Source organism: Phoca vitulina, unplaced genomic scaffold (assembly GCF_004348235.1).
Source record: "Phoca vitulina isolate PV1807 unplaced genomic scaffold, GSC_HSeal_1.0 scaffold21, whole genome shotgun sequence".
NCBI classification, from domain to species: Eukaryota; Metazoa; Chordata; class Mammalia; order Carnivora; family Phocidae; genus Phoca; species Phoca vitulina.
The window spans coordinates 20,960,456-20,985,415 of record NW_022589724.1 but is presented as its reverse complement, the minus strand read 5'-3'; the positions used below and the strand labels follow the sequence as shown (position 1 = coordinate 20,985,415).

Below are 24,960 nucleotides of genomic sequence, written 5' to 3'. Positions count from 1 at the left end.
CATTCTCAATTCGGTAACATGCTGGTGATAAACACAGTTGGTTCTGAGAAGAAACTGGACGTGGAGGTTTTCTCTGCTCAGCGGGCAAGCTGCCAAGATGTGACGGCTAGGACAGGAAAGGACAAGAATTCTCTCTGGGGCCAACGCTTAATCAGTGTGGCCCCCAGAGGTGACAGATGATGTCAGGATGGCAGCTGGTGGCTTCGAGAACAGCGGAAACAGCAGGTCCTGCACAAGTGCGTGCGAGCCCTCCGTTGCGTCCGTGCTGGGTGTGCGATGCCCGCCATGTGCCAGGCACACGTACTACACGTCGTGTGTATTGTTGGGTCCCCGGCAGGAGCGGCTCTGCCTTCGCTCCACAGGACAGGCAGCTGAGACGCAGGAGGCTGGCTCACTTTTTTCCCTTGACATTTTCTGTGCTTCAACGGCAGTCTCAGTGCGTGGCCCCGAGAATCGGCGAGTGAACGAGATTATCCTGCCCTCATAGGGCTGGCTGTTTAGAAATAGCTACAGACAAGTAAAGAGGCAATTATTGTACAGTGTGAAACAGTCTTCCAAAAGGAGGTAGAAGTAGAGTGTCGTGAAGCACAGTGAAGGGGTCCCCCACACCAGCAGGCGAGGTGGAGGCAATGACGTTCCAAGCAGAGGCAGCAGCACGTTCCAAGGCCCAGGGTTACTGTCCAGGGGAGGACCTGGCGAGCCTTGTGGCCTGGCGGGGTTTACATGGGGTCAGGAGTCAGTCATTCATGTGTTCACGCACTCGGCCAGTATGCAGTGAGGGCCTACTACCTGCCAGGCCGAGGAGCCCGTGTGGACAAAACCATCACAAATGGCTGCCTTTGTGAACCTGACCTTGTTTACTGGAGGTGGGGGCGTAAGAGGGCCGGAGATGGACATCAACAAAGTAAACGAGTAAAATCTACGCTCTGATAAATGGCAGTGGTGCCGGGGGCTCGGATGGGGCAAGGCAGGCACTCAGGGGCTGGTGAGGAGCGGGTGTTGCAGCTGCGGGCGGAGTGGCCGGGGGAGGCCTGCCGGAGAAGGGGACGTTTCCACAAACACTTGAAGGAAGTGAGGGAGAGAGCCAGGGACAGTTTCAGGGCCACGAGGTGACATGGTCAGATCTGCCATTTGGCTATGACATGGAAGGTGTGTTGGGAGGGGAAGCTGGAAGCAAGGAGACTGGTGATGAGGCTGTTGGAATTCAGGCGACCCACCATTGAAGTGACGGGTGGTGGCAGCTTGGAATCTGGGGAGCGGCGGCGGGGATGGAGAGAAGAGGGTGGACCAAGGTGACAGAGGAACAACACTACGCTACTCGTGGGGTTTGGGAGTTACCCTCCTCCCCGACCTCTGGCTCAGGCACTGTGTGGGTGTTAAATCTCTTCTCTGGGTTGGGGAACAAAGCCGAAGTTCAGGTTTGGGACAGAAATTGACGAGCTTGGAAGTATTTTGCCCACCGCACTGCTCACCTGCCAACAGGTGGCAGCAGCCTATGGGGCTGTCCACGGACGAAAGAAGGGATGGATGAGATGTGGAATATGCACCTGATGGAGTATTACTCAGCCTTTAAAAGGAAGGAGGTCCTGACACCTGCTACAACATGGATGGACTTTGAGGACGTTGTGCTGGGTGAGATAAGCCGGACACAAAAGGACAAATACTGTATGGGTCCACTGACATGAGATTCCCAGAGTGGTCAGATTCTAGAGCCTGGCAGCAGAATGGTGGTTGCCAGGGGCTGGGGAGGCGGGAAATGGGGAGTTAGTGTGTAACACGCAGAGTTTCAGTCCGGGAACGTGGATGGTGGTCGTGGTTGCACAACAGCATGAAAGTACTTGATAGCACTGAACTATAGCCTTAAAAATGGTTTAAATGGTAAATTTTATGTTATGTGTATTTTATGAAACTGTTTAAACATTTCTGTTAGGAAATTTACCCAAAGTCAGGCGACTAGCCAGTCCAGCCCAGCCCTGGGGCCCCCTTGCACCCCTGCCTCTTATTCTGAGCTCTCCCTGCCTCCCGCTCTTCCTTGGGTTCTAGACTGGCCAGGATCACCTGGTAAGCGACTTGGCATCTCTGGACCTATTTTTCCTCCCCTGGAAGGTGGAGACAACACTTCATGGGGTTGCCATAAGAATTAGATGCGTTCACACACTTGCCTCGGTGAGATTGTATCTCCTTGCATAGCACTGCTCCTCTTAGGTCAGAATGCCTGACTTCGGTAAAACAGCGCAGACCTAACTAGAATCCGTGCTCCCACACTTGTGAGCTGCGTGACCTTGGGTAAGCCACTTGCCTTCCTGAGCCTCAGTTTCCACTTATAAAGAGGGCCCGATATGTTCTACCTGGTAGGGATGAGGGCAAGACTTAAATAGGACCTTTGTCCAAGGTCCCCAGGGCTATGCCTGGATGCCCCGGCCTCCGATAAACAGCAGCTGTTCCCATATGGACACAAGGTCGTAGTTACGCAAGGAAAAAATTAACACAGTGATGTGACAAGTAAATTTACCATCCTTCTCCACTTCCACACCATTTTATAGGCAGGTACGGCCTCTCCCTTCTGGTAGTTGAGGTGTTCGTAGAATCCTGAACTGACACCTTTGTGTTGGCTTCAGGAACAGGTCCACGTCTGATTCGTTTTACCAAGGAGATCTATTCATCTGAGTCTAAATAATAGTAACTGAGCTCCTGGTTGGGCCTGGCCCCAAGCTGCTGCCCGAGAGTCAGAAATGAGTCAGACGGGGAGCTGTCTGCACAGAGCTGACTGATATTAGCCAAAGGAAGAGGCAAGGATATTGCCCCCGCAAAGTGCACTGGGAGATGGGAACCCTGTATTCTTCCCGACCCGTAAAGCCCGGGTGCCAGGAAACCTTGGACAAACCACTCCCCGTCTCCAGAGCTCAGTCCTTGTCTACATACGGAACGAGGACCACCATTCTCTATGACCTGCAGCTCCTTCCTTTCTAAATGTGTTGACTCCTCGGCCCTGTCACTCGCTCTGGAAGCAGACTGCAGGGCATAGTGCGTTCCAGGAAGGCTGGACCAGATCACGGCCTTCTGTGCTATACAGACCTGGCCTTGGGGCCTTAGTGGTCAGCCAGGAGGGGCTTGACCCTGTGGCATGCTGGGACTCCAGCTGCAGAAGTATGAGAAAGGGGAGGACGCTGGGGCCAGGCAGAGCCTGGAATGCAGAGACCCGGAGTCAGTTCTGGAGGCCAAGGCTACAACAAGCTAATGGGAACAGGGCACGGCTCACTCCAGGCCCCCACTTTGGGCTGGGGCTTCCTGGGTGCCCCCAAGCCCTTCCAGCCTGACTCCCCAGGAGCACACCAGCCAGGGCAGGAGGAGGTGGCCTATGAGGGCAGATGCATTCTGGCCTTCATCTGCCTGCTCAAGGGGTGGGAGCCCCTCACCTTAGACCAAATTCCAGCCCCGGGGAGAAAGGAGAAGAGGACAATCTGCCTGGAGGATCTTGAGGAGTTTGCTTCATGGGCATGCCTTGTTTCCCCATCACCTGTGGGACAACAAGGAAAGTGTTCTGGCACCTTCCTAACTGCTGGTCTGCCTTCTGGTGCTCCGTCTATCTCATGCCAAGGCACGGTCTGCTCATTTCACATGGGATGCTGCACCCGTGCTTTCTTATCTTGGGCCAGAATTGAGTCAAATCCAACAAAGCTGCGTTCGGGTCCTGGGGATCATTGGTATGTACGCTGGCATAGCGTTTCCTCGTCAAATACTCAGTAGCCAACCCAAATCGATTAACATGGGGAAGAAAAATCGCAGGTTATCATTCAGCCACTGCTGCATCCATATGCATGAAGCCGAGGGACCTGACTCCCTTGCAGAATTAAGATAGCCTTTAGAGGGACCCATTTCTGAGAGCTGGCTACCCACCACCCCCACCTACTCCCCGAGCGCTTCCCTACGAGCCAGGTCTGCAGCCGCCCAGGAGATGGCCCAGGCTGCCCACATGCCATCGACGTTCTTGAAGAGTTCGATGGGCTTCTGCCACTTAAGAAATTGCTCACATTTAGAAATATTCAGCTTCAGTGCACATGTCACGGCTGTATATCGGAAAAACATACTATTATCTCTAGAGCTTGCCTGAAACAACAGGCTTGTTCCCGAAACAGATGTTTTGTGAAACCCACCGTGACAGGCTCATCAGAGCTGGAGACAGGCCAGCACTTAGTTACCAGCCTCACAAGGACACAGACATCTCTGCTGGCTTCCCGTTCTTCCTCCACACCTGGGCTCAGAGGAGATCCTCCCCGTGGCTCCTCCCTCTGGCTCCTGGGTTCTGAAGTTAAACATCGTCGTACAAGCTTGGTGCTCCAGGCAGACCCAGTCAGTCAGGTGTGTCTGGGGAGAAGTTTCCAAGGTAATGACTCAGGATATTTTCATTTGGTTCAACTAACATTGATCGGGGGCCTACTGTGCCCCTGCCACTATTCTAGTTGTTTCCAGTCACTTTCTCTCACAGTAACTGGCGGGGTTCCCCGTTTCAGAAACTGAGACCTTGTGCTGGTCTCTTAGGGCTGCAGAAACACGTTCCTGCTCGGCCTCAAGCAGCAGACGTGCGTTCTCTCCCAGCTCGGAGGCCCGAAGTCTGAGGCCAGGTGGTGTCAGCCGGGCCACACTCCCTCTGAAGGCTCTGGGAGAGACTCCTCCCTGCTCCTTCCAGCCGGTGGTGGTGGAAGGCGTTGGTTGGCTCATGGTGGTCTCACTCCGGTCTCTGCCTCCTCTTCCCACGGCCCTTCTCTGTGTGTGTCTGTGTCAGATCTCGCCCTGCCTTTCTCTTCTGAGGATAGCTGTCCCTCGATTTCGGGCCTTCTCTAAATCCAGGTAACCTCCTCTCGAGAGCCTTAATTTGATTACATCTATAAAGACCCTTTTCCAAATGAAGTCACATTGCCAGATGCCGGGACTTAGGGCCACTACTCGGCTGGCTACAGACCTCTAGTTATCTTCTGGTTGTTTCCCCAAGGTCAAACACTCAGGCCTTCAGTCAGGTCCTTACCCCTCAGAAGCCATGACATACGAACGTGGCCCGTGGGCCCTGCTCTTAAGAAAACTACACCTAAGTAGGAAGGAGCTTTGCGTGTTGGTTATGCTTGAGGGCTCTTGTGTCCGGCCGATCCCGATGACCTTGAGCAAATCATGTCACCGTATTTGTGTCTCATAGAAAAATGCCTCATATGGAAAATGGGAATCATATTAAAAATAATAATAGCCTCACACAGCCGTGAGGACCAGACGACAGAAGGTGCTCAGCCCACAGGCATGGAGTGAGCAAGATCCCAGACGCCTTGACCCCACAGCCTCTGTGGTTAACCACCACGAACCCTCCTTCCACTTGCTAGGACTCCCCAGGACATTTGAATCAGAGCCTCTGAATAGAAAAGAGATAGTATACAGGTCCCCAAGCACCTGGGTGAGGACGAGGGAGAAGCCAAAGCTGACTTCAGGGTTTCGAGCTTGGCTCACTTGGGAGGATGGAGTTGCCAATAACAACACGGGTGGAAACAGCAAGAAGCAGGTGTGGGGGAGAGCTGGGGGACACATCGTGCTCAACTTGGCTGCAAGCGAGACATCTGGGTGGATTTGACTGGCAAGTGTTGGACTTGGAAGGTGACTTTTAAAAGCGGCCCTGAGCTTAAGAGTGAGGGAAAGAATTGAATGTTTGGCAAATTCAAGTGCTATCACAGATTAAGCCTCTCGGGAGACAGAGAGTAATCGAGAAAAGAGAACATGAAAGTGTCAGTACTCATTGATTCATGGTCGCAGCACTCAATTTTCTCGCCTGTAAAATGGGCACACTGCTTTTTTCTTCCCAGGCTGTTGCTCATGGATGATACATCATGGATGGGAAGTTGCTCCGTAGATTTGGGGTTGAGCCACTGTAGCTCGAGGCAGCAGGTACCAGTGTCAGCCACATATCCCTGGACGCTGAGCACCCCCCCCCCCCCCCCCCCCCGCAACAGGCAGGAGAGGCATGTGGTCCTCTCCCCATCCCTGCGTCGTGGCTGAGGAAGCAATAACTGTTCATTCACCGGGTTTGAACTGGCCTTTCTGCTGGGCTCTAGATCCATTCACGATCACCAAAGGAACTAAGTAAGAGCAACTAGAATGTCCCCGTTCCCCGGCAAGGGCTGCACTTTGGCCAGTGGTTTCTGCGTTTCAGAAAAGCAGGTGAGAGCACCTCTTGAAGCGCTTCTGCCTCGCCGCCCACGTCCCTGGACCCCAGCTCCCACGCGTGTGTGCCCCTTGCCATCTCGCATATATTCGCAGGACGGGCTAGGTCAGTGACGTTGCCATGACAACCAAGGAAGAGGCCGGCTCTGACTTCAGCTCCGCTCGGGCTTGTTAGTAGGGAAACCAAATGATTGGCTTCCTCTTGTTTTCTTTCTTGGGGCGCGGGGTGCCCCCCACATTCCCGTTGGCACAGAAACCTTTTACCCCCGCCAGGTGAGTCGGTCAAGTGAAGATATTAATTTATTTGAATGGGCGTTTGGAGAGGCCATTGCGGAAGCAGAAAGTGTCGGTATGCTGTGGTTCGGGCTGTGGTGTCACAAAAAGCGCACTCCTCACGGCTGTCCCTCAGGAAGGGGTGGCGAGTGAGTGTGACGGCCTCCAGACCCCCGTCTGCACATCTCCAAATCTCTGGGATTTCTAAGGACCAACGATATGTGGGGCATTCTACAAGGTTCTCTATGTTTCGTATTCCATATAGTTCTCACCAAACCCCCGTGTGTTTGGTATCATTGTCACCATTTTGCAAATGAAGAAACTGATGCTCAGAGAGGTTAAGTGCCTTCCCCAAGGCCACTCAGCGGGTAAGTGGCAGTGCTGGAGCTCAGCCCTAGGCCTGCTTGATGTGCAATCCCCACAACTGTTGCCAGTCTGCCACCCTGCCTTAACCTTGTACTTGAACTTCCGCAGTCTCTCCAGAGCCAACAGGGAGGCATCATCTCAAAAATGTACCATAATAACTAAACATTTAGTACTTCTGTGAGAAACACCACTGCACACTGTCTGGATGTCTGCTTGGGGAATTGTGCAGTGACAAGAGAAATTAATATTTTAATGGATTTTGACAACAACTCTATGGTAGGGGAATTCAAATGGCATAGAGAAAAAAGTTAGGCTTTCTCTCTGGACCTCGTTGCAAATATGCATATGCCTAATTTATTAGCCGAATTTAAAAAAAAAAAGAATTCTGTTAGGACCAAAGCTCTTGGAGGGAAAGAGTGCTATGGGCTGGAGGAGACAGTTAAATCTTCCTGGTTGGGCTTCAGCTGACCAGAAGTCACTGATTTTTGACATTTTGTTCCCACTTACGTATGCTGAAGCCAGGATGCTAGCTTCTCGTTTAATGTCATCCTACCGAATCCCTCCACACATCTGGGAGGGGGATTCTGCTGTCCAGCTCCATCTTACAGAAGAGGAACAGAGGGGCTGAGTGATAAGACAACTTCCCCAAGGCCCATACAGTTAGGAAGGAGTGGAGCAGGATGGCTTATTCTTATTGCCATAAATTATTATGGTTGCCCTATTACCCTAAAAAAAAAAAAAAAAATGGCTTTCTAGAATCTGAAGCTGAAAATGACACCCAGAGGACCCTCTACCCTACAGGCAAAATTACACTAAATTCCTCTCATTATTTGTCTTACAGAATACTTTTCTTACCCAGTCATCTGTCAGCGTGCCTTTTTTTGCATTACCTATTAGATGTAGAGTACTATGAGGAGAACAAAAATGGATTCTATTTTCAGCAAACTCGCAGTCTATGGGGGAGAGAAGCCACAGACTTAAACGGCCATAATATAAGTTTAGAAAATGATAGATTCCACAAGAGAGGTGCAAATGAGGTGCTGCGGGAAATCCAGAAGAGTGTTTCTGGTGGGAGTGATGAGGGGAGGCTTGTGGGCAGACTGGCATTTGAAGTGGTGGCATTTGCAGGGTGTGTAGGATTGGAGCCTGGCTGTTGGTGCCCGGGGAGCAGGGCACAGGCATCCAGGCGCGGGGGGCTGCAGAAGCTGCTGGGCAGGAGGGCATGTCAGAGTCATCTCCACGTGTAAAGGAGATGGCCCAGGGAGACTGGGTGGGCAGGAAGCAGGTCACGGACAGAGGCTTAGAGGATGAACTACCACTAGGAGGGAAGAAAACAGAGAATGGAAAAACACTTGGAGAACGCATGGGCGCGGAAGCCAGGAAATGAGAGTTCCGGAAAGAGAGGTTAAGTGTCATTGGACGCTATGAAGAAGCTGAACTGGAGAAAGACCAAGAAGATCGGTGGCGATAAGGGCGGCCATGTAACCCCAGGAAGAGCATCACGTTTGAGGCAATGGAAGAAGAAAAGCAGTAGAAGTGTGCTCACACCGACGTCATCAAGCACACCTAGTGACCTTCTCTAGGCCACGCCCCACTAGGCAGGGCTCAGATCGCAGTGTCCTAGCAGAGTGCAAGCCGAGAACCCCCTTGGCATTGCCGAAGCTCCGTGGAAACCTAGAAAGAACAAGGTCTTGAGGGTCAGAACCAGATGACCAGATGATACCATTTGGGAGGCATGTGACCTTGAGGGTTTCATTTAATCTGAGCTTAGCTTTGTTGGATAAACAACAGCTAACACTTATTGAGTGCTTACTGCATGCCAAGTATGGTTCTCAATGCTCTACGTGTATGTATGAACCCATTTAAGTTTTCCAATGGTGCTGGAAATAGTTCTACCAATTCTACCAATAGGTAGAACTATTATCCCCATCGTACAGACAAAGACAGCAAGGCATGAGCTGGTTAAGAGACTTTTCCAAAGTCCCCAAGCTAGTGAGCGACAGGGCCAGGATTCCAACACAGGCATTCAGGTTTAGGAGTATATGTTACTATCTCCATCTCAGGTCTCGTGTGGCTTAACCACAGTAATTAATGTACGGGAGAGTTCCTGGCCCAGCGGCGGGGCTCGATAAGAGTTATCCCCCTTACCTCCTGACCAAATACGAATGCAAAGTCATGGCATCCTTGCCTGAGAAAGGTCCGTGGGATTAGCCCCATAAGGCCTCACTCACATTAGCGAAAATCCCATATAGAATGATGCACAAGAAAACCGCCCCAGAAAGTGGGATGCAAATGCCTTGAGTCCCTGGGACACTGAGTGAAGATAGTTTTGTGTTCAACACCCTCACTGCAGGTTGACCAGATGGCTGTATGGTACCCCTCGGCGGGGAGGACCCTCAAGGGCAAATCAGGGACAGGTGAAATTCACAAAGTGAGCAGATTTCATCCAAAATTTGAGGGGGAAAGAAATTTGGCCTGGGATATGCCTACTGAATCCCTGGGTTAGGGTTTACCGGGCATACGGTATACAAAAGAGAATTAGGATTACCGCAAAAAATGAACTGCGTTTGGATGAAATTGAATGCCAAAAAGAATTACAGTCTAAGCAAAGGATAACTTCTCCACATGGTTTCCCCCACTTCTTGTCTGTGTTCACACAGGCCTATACTTTGGTGCAGAACTGTGTTTAAACACTAAAACGCTTTGTGTTGCAGAAAGGCGCTGAGTATGTAATTAAAAGGATCCCTTCATTAGCACAACTAGACAATGAAAGCTCAAGTTGGCCTTTTCTGCTAATTTCGGAGGTGGTAAAACAGAGGCTAATACAACCCCTGATTACAATTGTCACATAGACAGTGCCTTGCCATTGCCACTAGGAAATCTTTGTTCTCCCCGAAGACAGACAGGATCTTCCCATCACTGGGAGGGACGAAGAGAAAGGAGGGTGCATCCTGGCAACCGGAAGTGGAGGGGTGTGGCAGCGTGTCCCGGCCGGCCGTGGGGCTCCAGGCCCAGTCTCCTCACCCCAGCAGCTGACTTAACCTCTCAAAGCTTCAGTATCCTCGGATGTGAACTCGAGTGAATGATCGCACCTAATTGATTCGATTGTTGTGAGAACTCTGTGAAACAATGCCCGTCTGTATTCCCTGTCAGGTATTCTGAGCACCCACTCTGTGCCAGGCCCTGTGTTAGACTAGTACCGGAGTGAGAACAGCACCTGCCCTCCCGGGACTCGCAGTCTAGGGAAAGAACCAGGCGTCAGAGAGATGGCGGCACCAACAACCATTTCCGTACGATGGTGATCACATCCGTGAGGAAGAGTAATGCAGACCGCGGGCTCAGCTTTGGGCCCGAGAGAGATGCAGCTCTCAGTACCTCTCGGGATGAGGATGATGAGGACCACGTACAAAGTCCGGGAGGTTTTAGAGAAAGGAATGGCTCATTCTAGCTCCAAAGGCCGTGGAAAGCTTTTTGGAAAAGGCGCTAAGAACGAAGTCCAAGATTTGAAGGATGAGTGTTTTTCCCATGGATAATTTGGGAAAGCACATTTACAAAGAGAGGGAGGAACGTGGAGGGTGGAAGGCGAGGCTGGCACAGCAGGCCCGAGTGCTCTGCTCACGAGGTGGGCCCTGTGCGGGGCGCCTCGGCAGCGGGTGCGGGCAAGGCGCGTAAGGAAGAACCCGTCTCCGGGCCCGTGAAAAGCTAAGCACTGGCCCAGTCTTCCAGAGAAAGACAGCAGTCAACCACCTGGTGGGGTTAAAGCAGGGACTCCTCAGCCCTTCGGGCAAAAACAATTCTCCTCCCTGTTCTCCCTGCCCCTCCCTGCCCCTCCCTGCCCGCCACAGTGGCCTCGAGAGTCTGAAGCTTTTCATGCAGAATCAGAATTTTGGCCACTCTGACATTTCAGCTTTCGTGGCCGTGTTTTTGTTTTTGGTTTTTTTCTTCTTCTTTTTTTTTAAAGGCTCTGGACAGGAAGTCAGGAGAACTGGGTCTGCCCTTGTCACCACCTCTTGCTTGATGCCTCCCCGCAAGCAAGGGTCTGCCTTGACTTCCCTGTGTATTTCAAAAGAAAAATGAGGTGAGAGGACCCCCCGTGCCCCTGCTCACTCCACGGTTTAACTTTTTCTTTATGTGGGGAGCAGCAACTATTTGGTGACATTGTTTGGCGCATTATTTCGTGACATCAGCAATCCTCGGTAGAGAACCAGGGTGTCAGATTAGGGGCGGTTATCCAATGAGGTCTGAGAAGAGGAGACTCATCTGGGGGATTTCTTTAGGGTGGGGACAAGAGGCAGGTGCAGTGTGACCCTGGGCAGCTTGCAGCGAGATTCCCCAGACAGAAGAGCAGGAGGACGGTCCAGTGTCTAGTGACGTGAGTTGCAGGGAGAGCAGAATGTCAGAAAGTGGTTACGGAAATCCCATAGTCTCTGGAGTTCCCAGAGGGGTACGCTCATCTCTCCCATCGAGCCTGGTGACTAGACAGCGAGCCTCTCGAGATGATGGCATACGGGAGATAAAGATGTTGGTGATTAGAATCACAGCAGCTAACAGGTATTGAGGCGCTGTGCCAAGCACGATGCATCCACTTTCTCTGTAATTGCATCAGCCCTATGGGTTAGGTGCCATTATTTTACCCATTTTTTGTAAGAGGAAACTGAAGCTTTGAGGCTGTATGACTCGCCTGAGGTCACCCTGCTCGAGGGTGCAGAGCTGGGATTCCAGGGGACCACCAGGCTGGTGCCCCATGGGGAGAAGCTGCCGGGCAGCCCCCTCTCCCTGGCCCATGTGACGGTGCGCTTCATTTGCTCTAACTGCCCAAGACAAAGAGAGCAAGGACACTGGCAAGACGCTGGCTCTGTGCGGAGGGGCAGAGCAGAGAGGGCCCTGTTCGAAGAGAAGCATATTACGAGGCCTTTGTAAAATGAGCTGTCAGTTCCTTCATCCGGAAAATGAGAGGGCTGAGCCCCATGACCCTTGAAGGCCCTTCCAGCTCTGAAATAGCATGAGTTCTGGGTCTGCGGGATGGGGCACCAGAGTAAGTCCTCATGTGTGTCCTTTGGTTAACTCATCGCCTTGGCGGGAAGTTGGTCCTGCAGGACCCCCGGCCTGGTGGCTCCAGGAGCTCGTCCCCAGCAGGGACCGAGACCCAGTCTGCTGCTGTTGGCCCTGGGCCCTTGTTAATTCGTACCCGTGACAAACATGGTGCATTTGTGATTCGTGGGAGCCTGTATTGGTGAAATAGGGATTGAGTGCTTTGGCAGTCAAAAGGGAACAACCCCATCCAGGTAAGTGCTGGTTGCTCCCAGGTCATTACCTTGAGGTCAGCTATAAGCCCCCCGCCCCCCAAGCAGATTCATCCGGACGCTTCATAGGCAGGCTGTGTTTTTGATCCTAAGCAATGCAATAGTTGTGTGCTAGGCTTAGGCTGGCTGTCTTCCCAGCCACTCTTCCTCATAAGCCTCACCCCATCCCATAAGTAAGAGACTTTTCTCCACTGCTGGAGGTAAAAGTGCATTTAGAGAAGGTGCCTAACTACAATGAGTTGTAGTATGATGGAGTGGAAAGCACCTGGGCTTTGAACTCAAGTAGATCCAGGGTCAAATCGTCACCCTTAGCCATGTAATAGCTGGGTGGCCTTGGGAATTTAGGTTAACCTCTCTGAAGTTAATTTTTCTCATCACTTATAGTTTGTAAGTCATAGGATCATTGCCAGACTCGAATGAGATGTTACAGGTATCCCGCCTGACTCTCGGGGGCTCAGTGCCAGCTAACTCCTCGGGCATGGAAGAAGCATCGTGCACTGGTTAGAAGCAAGGACTCTGGCACTTGCCTGCTGGGTTTCTATCCTGGGCTTCTATCCAGGATTAGTCTGTGTCTTTGTACCTCAGTTTCCTCATCTGTAAAATGGGAATAAAAATAACACCTACTTGGCAGGATTTCATCAAGTTTAAATTTTTTCCAGCTGCGGTTCCTGGCACATAGTAAATGCCGCCAATAACACCATGGTGTTTGTGGCTGTCGCTGTCACACCACACTGCGGAAGGAAGTGATCGGGGCGGGGGGGCCGTGGCCAGAGGAGCGCTCAGAGGAGCATTGCATGGAGGGGGTGGGGAGGAATAGACCCAGCATGGGTCTTACAGGGACTGGAGCATCAGACAAAGTTCCCTCACTGAGTCCTTATCCTCATATTTTGGAAACACGTGCTTCACCCATTCTATTGTCTCTCGTCTTCCCTTCTAATAGCATAGCGTCACCACCAAGCAAATGGGGCCGTATGATGGCCAAGATTCATCAAGTGACAGAGCTGGGCTACATGGTAGTTTCGTTTATTTTTAGTGACTTCATCCTCCAACTCTTTAAATTGCTGCTGGGCTAATTTAAGGCACTTCTGTGGTACACGGTTAGCAGTTTCTTCAGGAATGACAATGTGCATTTGAAATCCCAAGTGACTGCGGGGATGGGTCTCAGCCATGTGGTGGGGAAAGGACCCTGCCTACCTCCTTTTGCCAGTGCAGCACCACTGCCCACCAGGCTCTCCTGCCAAGCCCTGGATTGCCCGGATTGCCCGGGAACATGATCCAGGGTGTTCTATCGCTTTCTGTCCCCCATGGTCCAGCAGTTGCCAAATCCACCTTCTTTCACCCAGACTAGTGATTCTTAGACTGTAGCCCGCGTCAGAATCACTCATGGGGCTTGCTAAACAGAGCACCCAGCCCACTCAGTGTCTGAGTCCATGGGCCTGGGGTGGGGCCAAGAATTTGTATTCCCAACAAGTTCTCAGGTGTTGCTGATGCTGCTGGTCCAGGGCATATGCTTTCAGAACCATTGACCTAGAATATTCTAGGAGCTCCTAACATCATCCACTCCCCTGCCTTGATAAATGCTGGCAGGCTCATTCACCTTCACCATACTTCTGATTTTGCTCTTCCTCTCCCCCAGATCCACCACTTCTGATTTCCCACACTACCAAATCCAAGCAGTCTTACATCCAAGATTCTATAAGACCTAGACATCCACAGCAGCTTCCTGGTCATATTCCCACCCATTCCCCTCATGCATACTACCAGGACCCAGCAAACCGACCTCCTTCCATATGCTCTAGGTCCTTCTCTGGATGCTCACCTGGGCATTTTCACCTGACTCACTCACTGTTTACAGATGGGTCTTGTCTTCCCCTACCTGGTCACATACTTCTGGGTGGTAAGAACTGTGTCCACCTCACCCATGTATCCGAGGCCTGTGGGACAAGGAAGTGCTTGGGAAATAGTTCATGAACATATAAATTATTGAAGCCATGCTTAACTAAAAATGGAAATTATTTCTCTCAGTGAATTCACGTACTTTCCCTGAAACTGGAATCTGACATTGCTTTATCGACCTTCCTGTTTTGTTAATTTCTGGGGATATATACAGTGTACGCCTAAGGAAAAAAGGTTTTGGTTTGACTTATTAGCACAAGAACTATATAGTGAGCCTAAGTATGGAATGTGTAGTCCTAAGTATTAATTCTGATGCCACTACTGACTTATGATGTTGGGCAAGTGTTTGGGTTCTCTGGATCTTGGGTTTCTAATCTGTAAAATGGCATGAGTTTCTACCTACCTCATAGAATTGTTATGAGAAACACTGAGATAATATCAGTAAGTTGCTTGGCCCAGTGCTTGACATAGTAGGTCCCCGATAAATAGCAAGCTTTCCAGGCAAAATAGAGATAGGTGGTTTTTCACAAGAGTTTTAATAACAAAGAATTCCATTTTATTTGAAAAACGATAATAGAGAAAACATTCCAGAATTTTAATGAGTCAAGGATATACCAAATTCAATAATAATAAAAAAGATTACCCCAAAGGACTAGTAAGTTTGATTTATGTTTTCTTTACCAGCCACTTTTATTTCATAAACCCGACGTTTCCATTAAATGCTATTAAATAAAAACAAGATTTTACAGTATTTGCGATAACTTGGATCTCGATGTGATCACTGGAAGTAGCTCAAGCAAAGATACCATTTCTCATTGTTTTATTTATTTATTTATTTTTAAAGATTTTATTTATTTATTTATTTGACAGAGAGACAGACAGAAGAGCACAAGCAGAGGGAGTGGCAGAGGGAGAGGGAGAAGCAGGCTCTGCATTAAGCAGGGAGCCTGATGCGGGACTCGATCCCAGGACCCTGGGATCGTGACCTGAGCCAAAGGCAGACGTTAACCATCTGAGCCACCCAGGCGCCCTCATTGTTTTATTTCGTCTTCTAAATCAGCTACATCTTTACTGCCTTCTTCCGGTTGAGTAAAACACTCCCCGCTGAATTTGTGGTTTTGAGTTCCTGAAAATGGTCTCTGTGGCTTTGAAGGCCCTTTTCATCTTGAGCTTATTAATTGGGATTCAGGACGGAAGGGAAACGGCAGTCAGCCAGTAAACACAGCAACCCTTGAAGGAAATGTGAAGGGCTCACGTTCAAGAGAAAAAACACTCATTCTGCGTGGCTCTGGGCGTAGGGCGGGGTGCAGGCTGAGGACACTGGTGGGAGATATCCTCTGACATGCACGTCATTAGGAAAACTTCCCCAGCTCGAGAGGTCCCCTGAAGGTGGTGGGGCCCCCATCCCCCGGGCGACCCGAGCGGAGGCCACCACCACCCTGGCCCATCTGCTAATTAAATGACCCACTGGTGTTAGTGGCCTTATCTGCCTGGAATTAAAGTTTCTCCTCCAAAATGGCATTGTCATAGAAATGTTCTGGAACTAGATAGAGGTGATAGGTACACAACACCGTGAATGTACTAAATGCCACTGAAACGTATACTTTAAAGTGGTTAAAATGGTGAATTTTATGTTGTATACCTTAGACCACATACGAAGAAATAGATGACATCATTGGACAGAATGACCTCCAAGGCTTCTACCTGCTGTGACAGGTTATGTTTCTGGGAGAGAGCACATCGCCTGAGACCGACCACCACACCCCATTTAGTCAAAGACAGGCCACGGAGACACTCAGCTGAGGGGGGTAGCTGATTAAATTATGGTTCGGGCTTAATACCGAATATCACACATCCATGAGAAATTCTGCTCCTGAAAACATATTTAATGCCATGGGAAGACACTTGTGATGTCACATAAAGCATAAAAAGAAGGATTTACGCTACGTGTAATGTGATCCTAACTTTACAAATATAGATAAGAAACCAAAACACAGTGGTTTTCTCCCTGAGCTGTGGATTACAAATGATTTAGATTCTTTTATACATTTCTCAAAATGTCTACAAAGAGCATGGATGACTATTATAATCTAAAAACACTATTTAAAACACAACGTAAGGGGTGCCTGAGTGGCTCACTCGTTAAGCGTCTGCCTTCAGCTCAGGTCGTGATCCCAGGGTCCTGGGATCGAGTCCCACATCCAGCTCCCTGCTCGGCAGGAAGCCTGCTTCTCCCTCTCCCACTCCCCCTGCTCGTGTTCCCTCTCTCACACGCTCTCTCTCTCTCTCTGTCAAATAAATAAAATCTTTAAAAAACAAACAAACAAACAAAAACACAACGTAAATAACAGTACTTTGGATTCTGTGACCCCCACCCCGTGAATCATGCCGTGCTTTCGAGCGATAGATTGGCAACGGACACGCTGGAAGGACTGGTTGGAAGGACGGATTTATAATTCTGGTTCAGCTCTGGCAAACCGCAGGGACTCTCGGTTTCTTCATCTGGAACAGGGGCATAAAAATAACAGTCACTTCACAGGGCTGTGTGAAGAGCGGATGAGACAATGAAGATGGGACGACTGATTGGGAAGAGTTCTGAGCTCTCTTCATTGGCACTGAGCACGTTCAAACTGTACATTTCCAAATCTTCCCTCTAACAAAAACTTAATGAGTGCTTATAAAGTCAGTGATTGCCACTTACCCAGTAATTTAAGAGCTAATCTCCAGTAATACTGCTACTCTTTTCTTAACTGTCTTCCTATCACCTTCATGCGAAGACATTTCATTTTGTCTGAAAAGTAACCACCTGACTTTTATTTACTGTGCTTGAATTCAAGGAGATGATGATATAACCGGCTTAGGGGGAGGGAGATGGCACCCTACCCGCCCCGGGAAAGGTGTTTCTCCCCAGGAATCAGGCCTCTCCTTGGTGGGCGAGGCTTTGTTTCCCCAGGACCATTCACACACGGCTGAACTTTACGAAGGGTTTTCCTGGGGCACCTGGATGGCTCAGTCAGTAGAGCGTCTGACTTCGATTTCTGCTCAGGTCATGATCTCAGGGTTGTGAGATTGAGCTCCACGTAGTCAGGCTCTGCACTCAGTGGGGAATCTGCTTGGGAGTCTCTCTCTCTCCCTCTCCCTCTGCCCCTCCCCTGACTCTCTCTCTCTCTCTCTCAAATAAATAAATAAATAAATCATAAAAAGTGGGGGAGGGTTTCCTTTGTGCTGCTCTGGTTCTCTCCTCTGCCTGTCCTTGCTTTGAGACCCGTGCTATGACCCACCTCGAAGGAACTGTGAACAGAATTCACAGGACTTGACTCACACAAGGGGCTTCTCTTCCTTACAGGCTGACTCCTTAATCCAGAATGAAGAGAAGACTATTAGGGCAGGGCTGTCAAGCTTGCTGTTTCTCTATCAAACCTCTTCCCCATTTACAAGACCTTATGATGTACAAAATATTATAACCTTGGTGTTTTATTTCAGGCCTGCCTTGCCATTAAAAGCAAACTCCCAATTCAACAAGTTCAATGAAACATTTCCCAAGCACCTAAACGATCCAGGTTGAAATCGAGTTGAATGAGATTTGGAGTTGAATGAGTTTGAGTTGAATGAGTTAGAGTTGAATGAGGCGTGAGGGAGGGATTGGCGTCTAGACAAACACAGTGCCGCTTGAGCAGAGGAACCAGGGAGCAGGTCTGAGAAACAGGAGTGGGACCTGGAAGAGAGTCATCAGCATGATCAAGGAAACATCTGAGCTGGCTCTGGAAGTGGAACAGAAATGTGCCAGGCAGCCAGGGCCAGGGGAAGGCCTCAAAGGCCAAGGAAAGAGGGTACAAAGATACCAAGATGGTCCGACTTGGTGACTGATGGTGTGCTTAGAAGTGGGAGCACAGGGGATGAGGCCATTTAATAAGAAAAAAGTAGAAATTGGCCTTGGTATTGAGCTCAATACCAAGTGACATGGTTCTAATTTTCCTGGAGTTAGCTGGTTGGGCAGTATTTACTGACCAAGTACAACGTGCTCAGGGTTCTGTCTCAGGAATGGATGCAGGTTATGGATGGAAATGGTCACACCAGTTCCTAGACCAGCTGTGGGCGGCACAGCAGAGGGGAAAGTGAGATGAGCTGCAAGGGCAGAGAGAGGCACCAGCTGTGGAAGAGAGCTGGGTGTCCAGTGGGCACCAAGTCTCTGGTCCAGACCAGACCAATGGGCAGCAGGGTGGGGTGGCAGGGAGTGCCCAAGGCCTCTGAGGGTATAATGTGTCTAGGGCAGTGATAGGAAATGAGGAGGTTGGAGAAGAAATCGAGAGGGGCCTTGAGTGCCAGAGTGAAGAGTATGAACCTCATTGTAGGCACTCGGGAATCAGTGAAGAGTTGTACTAAGGGGCAGCCACGTCAGGTTTGCTTCAGAAGAGGTGCCTCAAGGGGCGCCTGGGTGGTTCAGTCAATTGGGCATCCAACTCTTGACTTCAGCTCAGGTTGTAATATCAGGGTCGTGGGATCGAGCCCTGCATCAGGCTCCGTGCTGAGTGCTAAGCGTGGAGCCTGCTTGGGATTCTCTCTCTCCCTCTCCCTCTACCCCCACCGCTTGCATTCTGTCTCTCTCTCTAAAAAAAATAAATAATAAAAAGATTTTTAAAAATAAGAAAAAAAAAAGAAGAGGTGCCTCGGTGACAGTGTCTATGGGTCTGTGGATGGGAAAGGCTGGAGGCTATTGGTAGAGTCTAGGAAAGAGTCAACAAGGCCCAGTGGGGGAGAGCAGAGCTGGTTTCAAGAAATATTGAGGAATTAGGACTAGTGGCAGGGGCAGAGGGAGAGGAGGACTGGCATTTATCCTGACATTTCCTGCTTAGGTAGTTGGCAGGTGGGGGTGATATCCAAGGAGATGGGGAATGTAGATTTGGGGTGAGGGAAATGGGCATTTCGGTCTGGGGTGGCTGGGGGCCAACCTGAAGATGCAACAGGTGGTAGTTGGATATGTGGGTCTGGAGGTGAGAAGAATATTCCAGGCCAAAGGTGGATATGTGAGAGTTACCAGCTGTGGAATTTTCTTGAATATCAGAATAATTTCAGGATAAAATATCCAGACTCAGGAATTACAACACTATAATCATATTTTTTGCATATGTTCCAAATAAGAAAATAGTTAAGCCCGAAAACGTAATTGTGCCTATTCCTAGAATTGGATAACTGATGTATCTTTGCAAATTGTTCATTGAACTGTGCTTCTGGTTTCTTGCCAGCCCTCAATGAGATTTTTATATTTCTTAATTATTCAATTACTACCCACAAGTAGGAGTTTGAAATCAAACTTAGGCTGCTCCGTAATAGAGTATTCTCTTGACTCATGAGCGCGGTAAAGGAAGATGTCCAGATTGGGGATCCAGGGTGGGAGAACAGAGCAAGTGTAAGCTTCCGGTCCTGGCTCTGTCCTGGGTTCGAGTCCTGGCCTTGCCACACACTAGCTGTGTGAGCTTGACCTCATTCTCTGAGGTCAAGTTTCTGGTCTGCACGATAGAAATGGTGAGAGCGCTCACAGCTCCTGAGGTTGCTGTGAATGTAGGGAAAGGAGAATAGGTGAGGGAAGGTGCTCTGCCTACCATCAAGCCCGCTCCAGAGGTTGGTTGTGTCCCTAATTGCTTGTGTTCCTCAGGTCTCAGCAGCTCAAGCAGCCACTAGCCGTGAAAGAAGATCCTTCCGACAGCGAGCCGGCCAACGCCTCCGACAGCAACCGCAATCCCGAAGCCCACCTGCCGTCCATCTGCCTCAAGCAGGTGTTCCCCAAGTACGCCAAGCAGTTCAACTACCTGCGTCTGGTGGACAGAATGGCAAATTTGTTTATCCGGTTCCTGGGAATCAAGGGGACAATGAAGCTGGGGCCAACAGGCTTCCGGACTTTCATAAGGTCAGTGAGACCAGCCCCTCTGGCCTGGGATTCGGGCAGGGTGCAGTGCGGCCCCACATCTGGCTGGTCCCCCCCCCCCCCCCGACTGCTCCTGGGAGAGCCTGTGTGCTGCTGGGTCAGCGCCCCGACTGGGGTCGGATTGCTCCGGTGGCTGGCACCGTCCACTCCCGTTTGCTGAGTGAGTTAACAAATGTGACAGACGGGACGGCATTAAACACAATGCGGTGCTGCCTTGAATGAGGTCCTTAAACCACATAGAAATTGCCGTCCCTTGGACTCAGACAGACCTCGTGTCTCTCAAGCTGGGGTGAGGTTCTCCCAGTGGTATGTGACAAAGAAACAAGGCACATCTGTCCCAAGTGTCCATTTCAGGAGAGAAAAGTTAAATAATTCAGTTGATAAGTAATTTAATGTATTTGTCCTAATATAAAAATAACATGATTATATCATCAAGTACAATACAAAATTGGCATGAATTTTGAACATAAGACATGAGATAAAGCAAGCGTGTTTTCCCCATAGCCTACAATATAACCCATGGTCGTTCGTTCACTTGCCTCTACTCCCCGGGGCACTTTGGGGCGACACAGGAATAAGTATCTGAGGCAATACTTACTAGGTGTGTAACCCCTGGGCAAGTTAGGGACCATCTCTGAGTCTCAGATATCCTAGAAAATGAGGAGGAAGCCACCTACACGCCAGGAATGGGGTCCCCCACCTCGAAGCAACTATCTGCCGGCATTCGATGTCACTGCTGTTTCACTCATCATTGGTTTTAATATTTCGACCTTTGCACCTAAAGTCACATCCTTCATAGTTTTATTCACTAAAGCAAATAATTCGAAGCCTTGAATCAGAAACATTTTGTCATACGCTTTTCTCCAAATGAACTGTATGACTTCTAACTCTGGCTCTCTGATGTTCCTGATGGGATGGTACACAGAAGAATCGGCAGGAATCCTTGCTGTTTCAGGGAACCCGAGTTAGGACTTGCACAGTGCTTTGGAGAAGGGCTCTGCGTTTGCTTGGGGGGGGGGGGGGCAGGGAAGGAAGCCCAGTGGAAAGAGCAAAGGCTTTGGGTCTGGCTTCAGAGCCAGGCATGTCACTTGATAGCTATGTGGCTTTGGGCAAACCCCTCCCCTTCTCCAAGTCTCGGTTCCCTTGTCTGTAACATGGGAATAATCTCTCCTGCCTATCAGGGTTATTACGAGGTTGGGATGTAATACATCCTAAAGCACCCGGCCCAGAGCCTACTTGACAGGAGCTATTTGTTAAGTGGGGGGTCTTGTGACTATTATTTCCATTAAGCAATGGGAATTCTCAAGAAAGTCAACAGATACATGTTGTTATTTCCCTGAGAACACTACCCGATACCTTCTGACTTGTCTGGGAATTGCATCTGACTCATAGTAATAGATACACATCTGTAAGTGGTTTAAAATAGTGAGATTAATTTTCCCTCATATAATAGGAAGTTTGGCATGGGGGTCCTAGGGCTCGTTAATGACTCCACAATATGATCACAGCCCACTTTCTTTCTGTCTTCCTGTTCATCCATCCTAAGCATGGGCATTTCAAGCTTCGGGATTGCCTTACAGTCACAAGATAGCTGCTCAGAATCCAGCCATCATGGTCGAGTTCCAGGCAGGAAGAAGGAAGAAGGGAGATGTCAGATGCTTCCTTCTAACTCCTAATAAAATTCTACTGAAACATAAGAGAGGGGGGTAGGTGAAGATTTGAAAAAAATAACACACCATAAGAATCACAATCTCAGTTGCCTCCAGGGGTAGGCTGGAAGCAGAAGCCAGCAGGTGGGATCTGGAAGGAAGGGGGCCCAGGGTACGGCAGGCATGAGAACACATGCCCTGGTTAAAGGAAAGGCTGTGCTGGGGGAGTATCACCAGAGCTTTTGATTTTTCAAGAGAAGCTAGAAATGCTGATTTTTATGTAAAATCCCAATATATGTCTATTGATGTTGGCAATTCAGAAAATAATTTTTAAACACCATGTGGGTTCAGTCAAAGTGTGACTACCCATATAGACCACCGATGTGTGAGCATTGGTGTGAGAGGCGAGGGACATACTAAGAGGACTGCTATGTTCATACCTGATTTTAGAAGAAACAGAATTGAGAATGGTCCTAGCAAAGGGGATTCCTAAAACACTCTCAGACTAGAACTGGATGATGTCAAAAACATCGCTACAAATCTGTCCATATGTGATAGGCTTTATGATTCTTTCCATCCTTTTTTTTCTCTATAATTAAGGGCATTTGCTGTAAAACCGATTTTTGTGAGGGTCAAGACCCTTAGGTCCTGTACCATTATTCCCAATCTGCCACCAGCACTGTCTGTGGGAGTGATGGTGACCATGGCGACCGCGAGGAAGGAGAACAATGTCTTCAGGTGGGGAGTAGGCGGCCGGAGGAGGACTCGGACAATGAGCCCCTCTCCCCTCCCTCCACACCCACCCAGCCAATGTCCTGCCTAATTAAGGATGTGGGAAGAAGTGGAGAAAATGTTGCACAACCGTTAATAGATTTTTCCTTTTGAAATATACCAAGAGATTCCCAACAGCAACTTAATCGTAAAAGATGATATTCTCTGAGCTTAGATTTATCTAAGTATGTTCAGTCTTGCCAGCTAAATTTAACAGCAAGCATTTTCTCTTGCTAACAACCATTCTCTCTCTCCTTTCCATTTCGGTTTAAATTTTGCTTCATTATGAATTAATAATATTTATGCCATATGTTAAATCGAGCCAAGTGCCCTTCTCTGGAGCACTGCGCAAGAGACATATTTGCTGGCTAGATATATACTCCTCTCAGATCTCCCACACAAACGGCAGAAGCTGAACTTGGCTTTCACCTGGATGACCCACTCTTTCTCTCCGAGTTCCTCAAAGAGAACTGGAGGGAACAAAATAAACATCCAACCGAATTTATTTTCAGTGACCATCTCTCATAATGTTCTGCATAGATCAGCAGTTTTAGGAGTGAATTATGCTAATGATAGTCTGGCCACATTCTATTTTTCTTTTCTACCAAGAAATGAGAAATAATGAACTGTCGTTCCCTTGTCTAGACTTAACTCATCGAACCAGCTTTTCGTGTCGTTTCCTCAGGAGGCACATAATAGTAGCACATATTACCATGAATTAAGTGCCTCTTTTCTCTCTCTCTCTCTCTATTTTTATGTCATAATAATTCCTGGGGCGTGGAGACTTCTCTTTCTCTGAGAAATAGAAATTATCTGATTCTTCAATTTGACAGCTTTCTTTGAGGGAAATGCATTTTTGCTGGTTTCCTTCCATTGGATTACTAATCTGGGGGGCATTCTATGTAATTCACTAAGAACACGTTCTGCAAATGTATCCTCCATCAGAATGAGACATCAGTTTGCACGTGCTGCATTTTCCATTTCCACAGCCTGCAGATTAAACCATTTGCCAAAACCGGGTTCATTTCGAGGAAATGGAGGCAGCTTCTCCGCACCTGGAGCATTTGCTTCCTGCTTCATGCGAGGCCAGTCCGCTCGGAGAGCCCTGCTCGGGCCCTTTGTGGTTTCTGATCCTGCTCTCCTTTTAAATTAGAGAATGGTTTTTCTCTTTTTTCCTTTTTTTCCCCTTCCACTCCCTTTTCTCATAGGGAGATATTAATATGTTTCATAATGGGTAGCTGTGGGGGGTTTTATGCTCTGAGAGGCAACATGGTGTGTTAGAATGTTCTGGAAGAGAAGTGTAAAGGGCCTTCTCTCCCCCTCTGTCATTAACTCCTCCGTGACTTTGAAAATCCCCCTGTTCTGTGATGATCTCTCTCCAGCGATAGTGTGAGAGCCTATGCCTAGGATATCAATAGCCTTTAAAAATATATATGTTATAAACCAGAGTTGTCGTTTTCCCCTCGCATTTAGTGTTGGGTTTTTTTTTTTAATTAACAAATATTGATCATTTGTTAGCTTTCACCTTATAGAAAACTCTCCAGGAAAAATAAGCTTCTTTTCTTTCACAGAGAAGGATGAACACAAAAGAAATTCTATAAATAGGATTTTATGGAGTGGAAAAGTTGGTTTCTAAACTCCCCATGAGATGTCAGTAGTTGTTGAGAGAAAATGGGGATGATAATTTCAGATCTTTCTATACTTGGGCTCCTAATAACCTTGAATGATTTGTGATTATCTCCCATCATATGTGCCCAAATTCCTTTGATTCTGGGGAAAAAACAAAGAACAAAAAACATTTCTTCAAAGTGGTTCTACATCATGGAGGAAGGCTGGGAGCTGTCATTTGCTACTTCCCTGTATGTACCAGGCACTGAACTAGTCCTTAAAATGGCTTTGAATGGTGAGTAGCCTTATCCTCATTGTACAAATAAGGAAAGAACCTCAGTGACTTGTTCAAGGTCACATAGCAAAGTCAAGATTCAAATTCATGTGCATTTGACTCAGAGCTCTTTTTTCCCATACACCTTTCCAGCCTATCCTTTCTTAAGAATTGTCCCGGCTTCTCTTGTTACCGTATTTCTTGGACTTCTCCTCCACTGAAGAATTTATCCCTCCACTCCTTAGTCATTTGAGGAATTTCATCCCAGGGCATAAGGGGAAATGGTTCAAATGATTAAGAGCTACCAAGAATTCACATTTTTATCCCAGACTCTGAGATCACTTCCACCCTCTGAGAGTGGCATCCAAGATGGATTCAGCCCTGCGTCACTCACTGGGCTCAGAGTACCATCTACACATAGTGAACACAAAATACATTCTGTATCAAGTGGATGGATAGATGAAAAATTCATTCTAAAGTCTTGACCCTCCAAACAAGGAGGCCCTCCCTGTTTGGGTCAATTGAGAATGTCTGGTGACTATAGGGACAAACCTGGGAGACTTTCCCCAAGTGACCCTGGTTGACTTCCCCCAGCCCTATATCCTAAAGCTTCCCAACAGGTCTCTCTAGAGGCTCTGGCCTTACTCAGGCCCCACCTGAGACTAGGCCTTGAGTCCTGGGTTCTTCCTATTGTCCTGG

At 48.8% G+C, this 24,960-nt stretch overlaps 1 protein-coding gene across 1 annotated transcript in view; it reads left to right on the top strand.

Annotated features, from left to right (window-relative positions):
* Window positions 1–24,960, top strand: part of TTLL11 (tubulin tyrosine ligase like 11) — a 227,359-nt gene that overhangs the window by 168,910 nt on the left and 33,489 nt on the right. Inside the window, exon 7 of the mRNA XM_032418525.1 lies at window positions 19,690–19,941. Within this exon, the coding sequence (XP_032274416.1) occupies window positions 19,690–19,941 (252 nt within the window). The remainder of the gene's footprint in view (window positions 1–19,689; window positions 19,942–24,960) is intronic.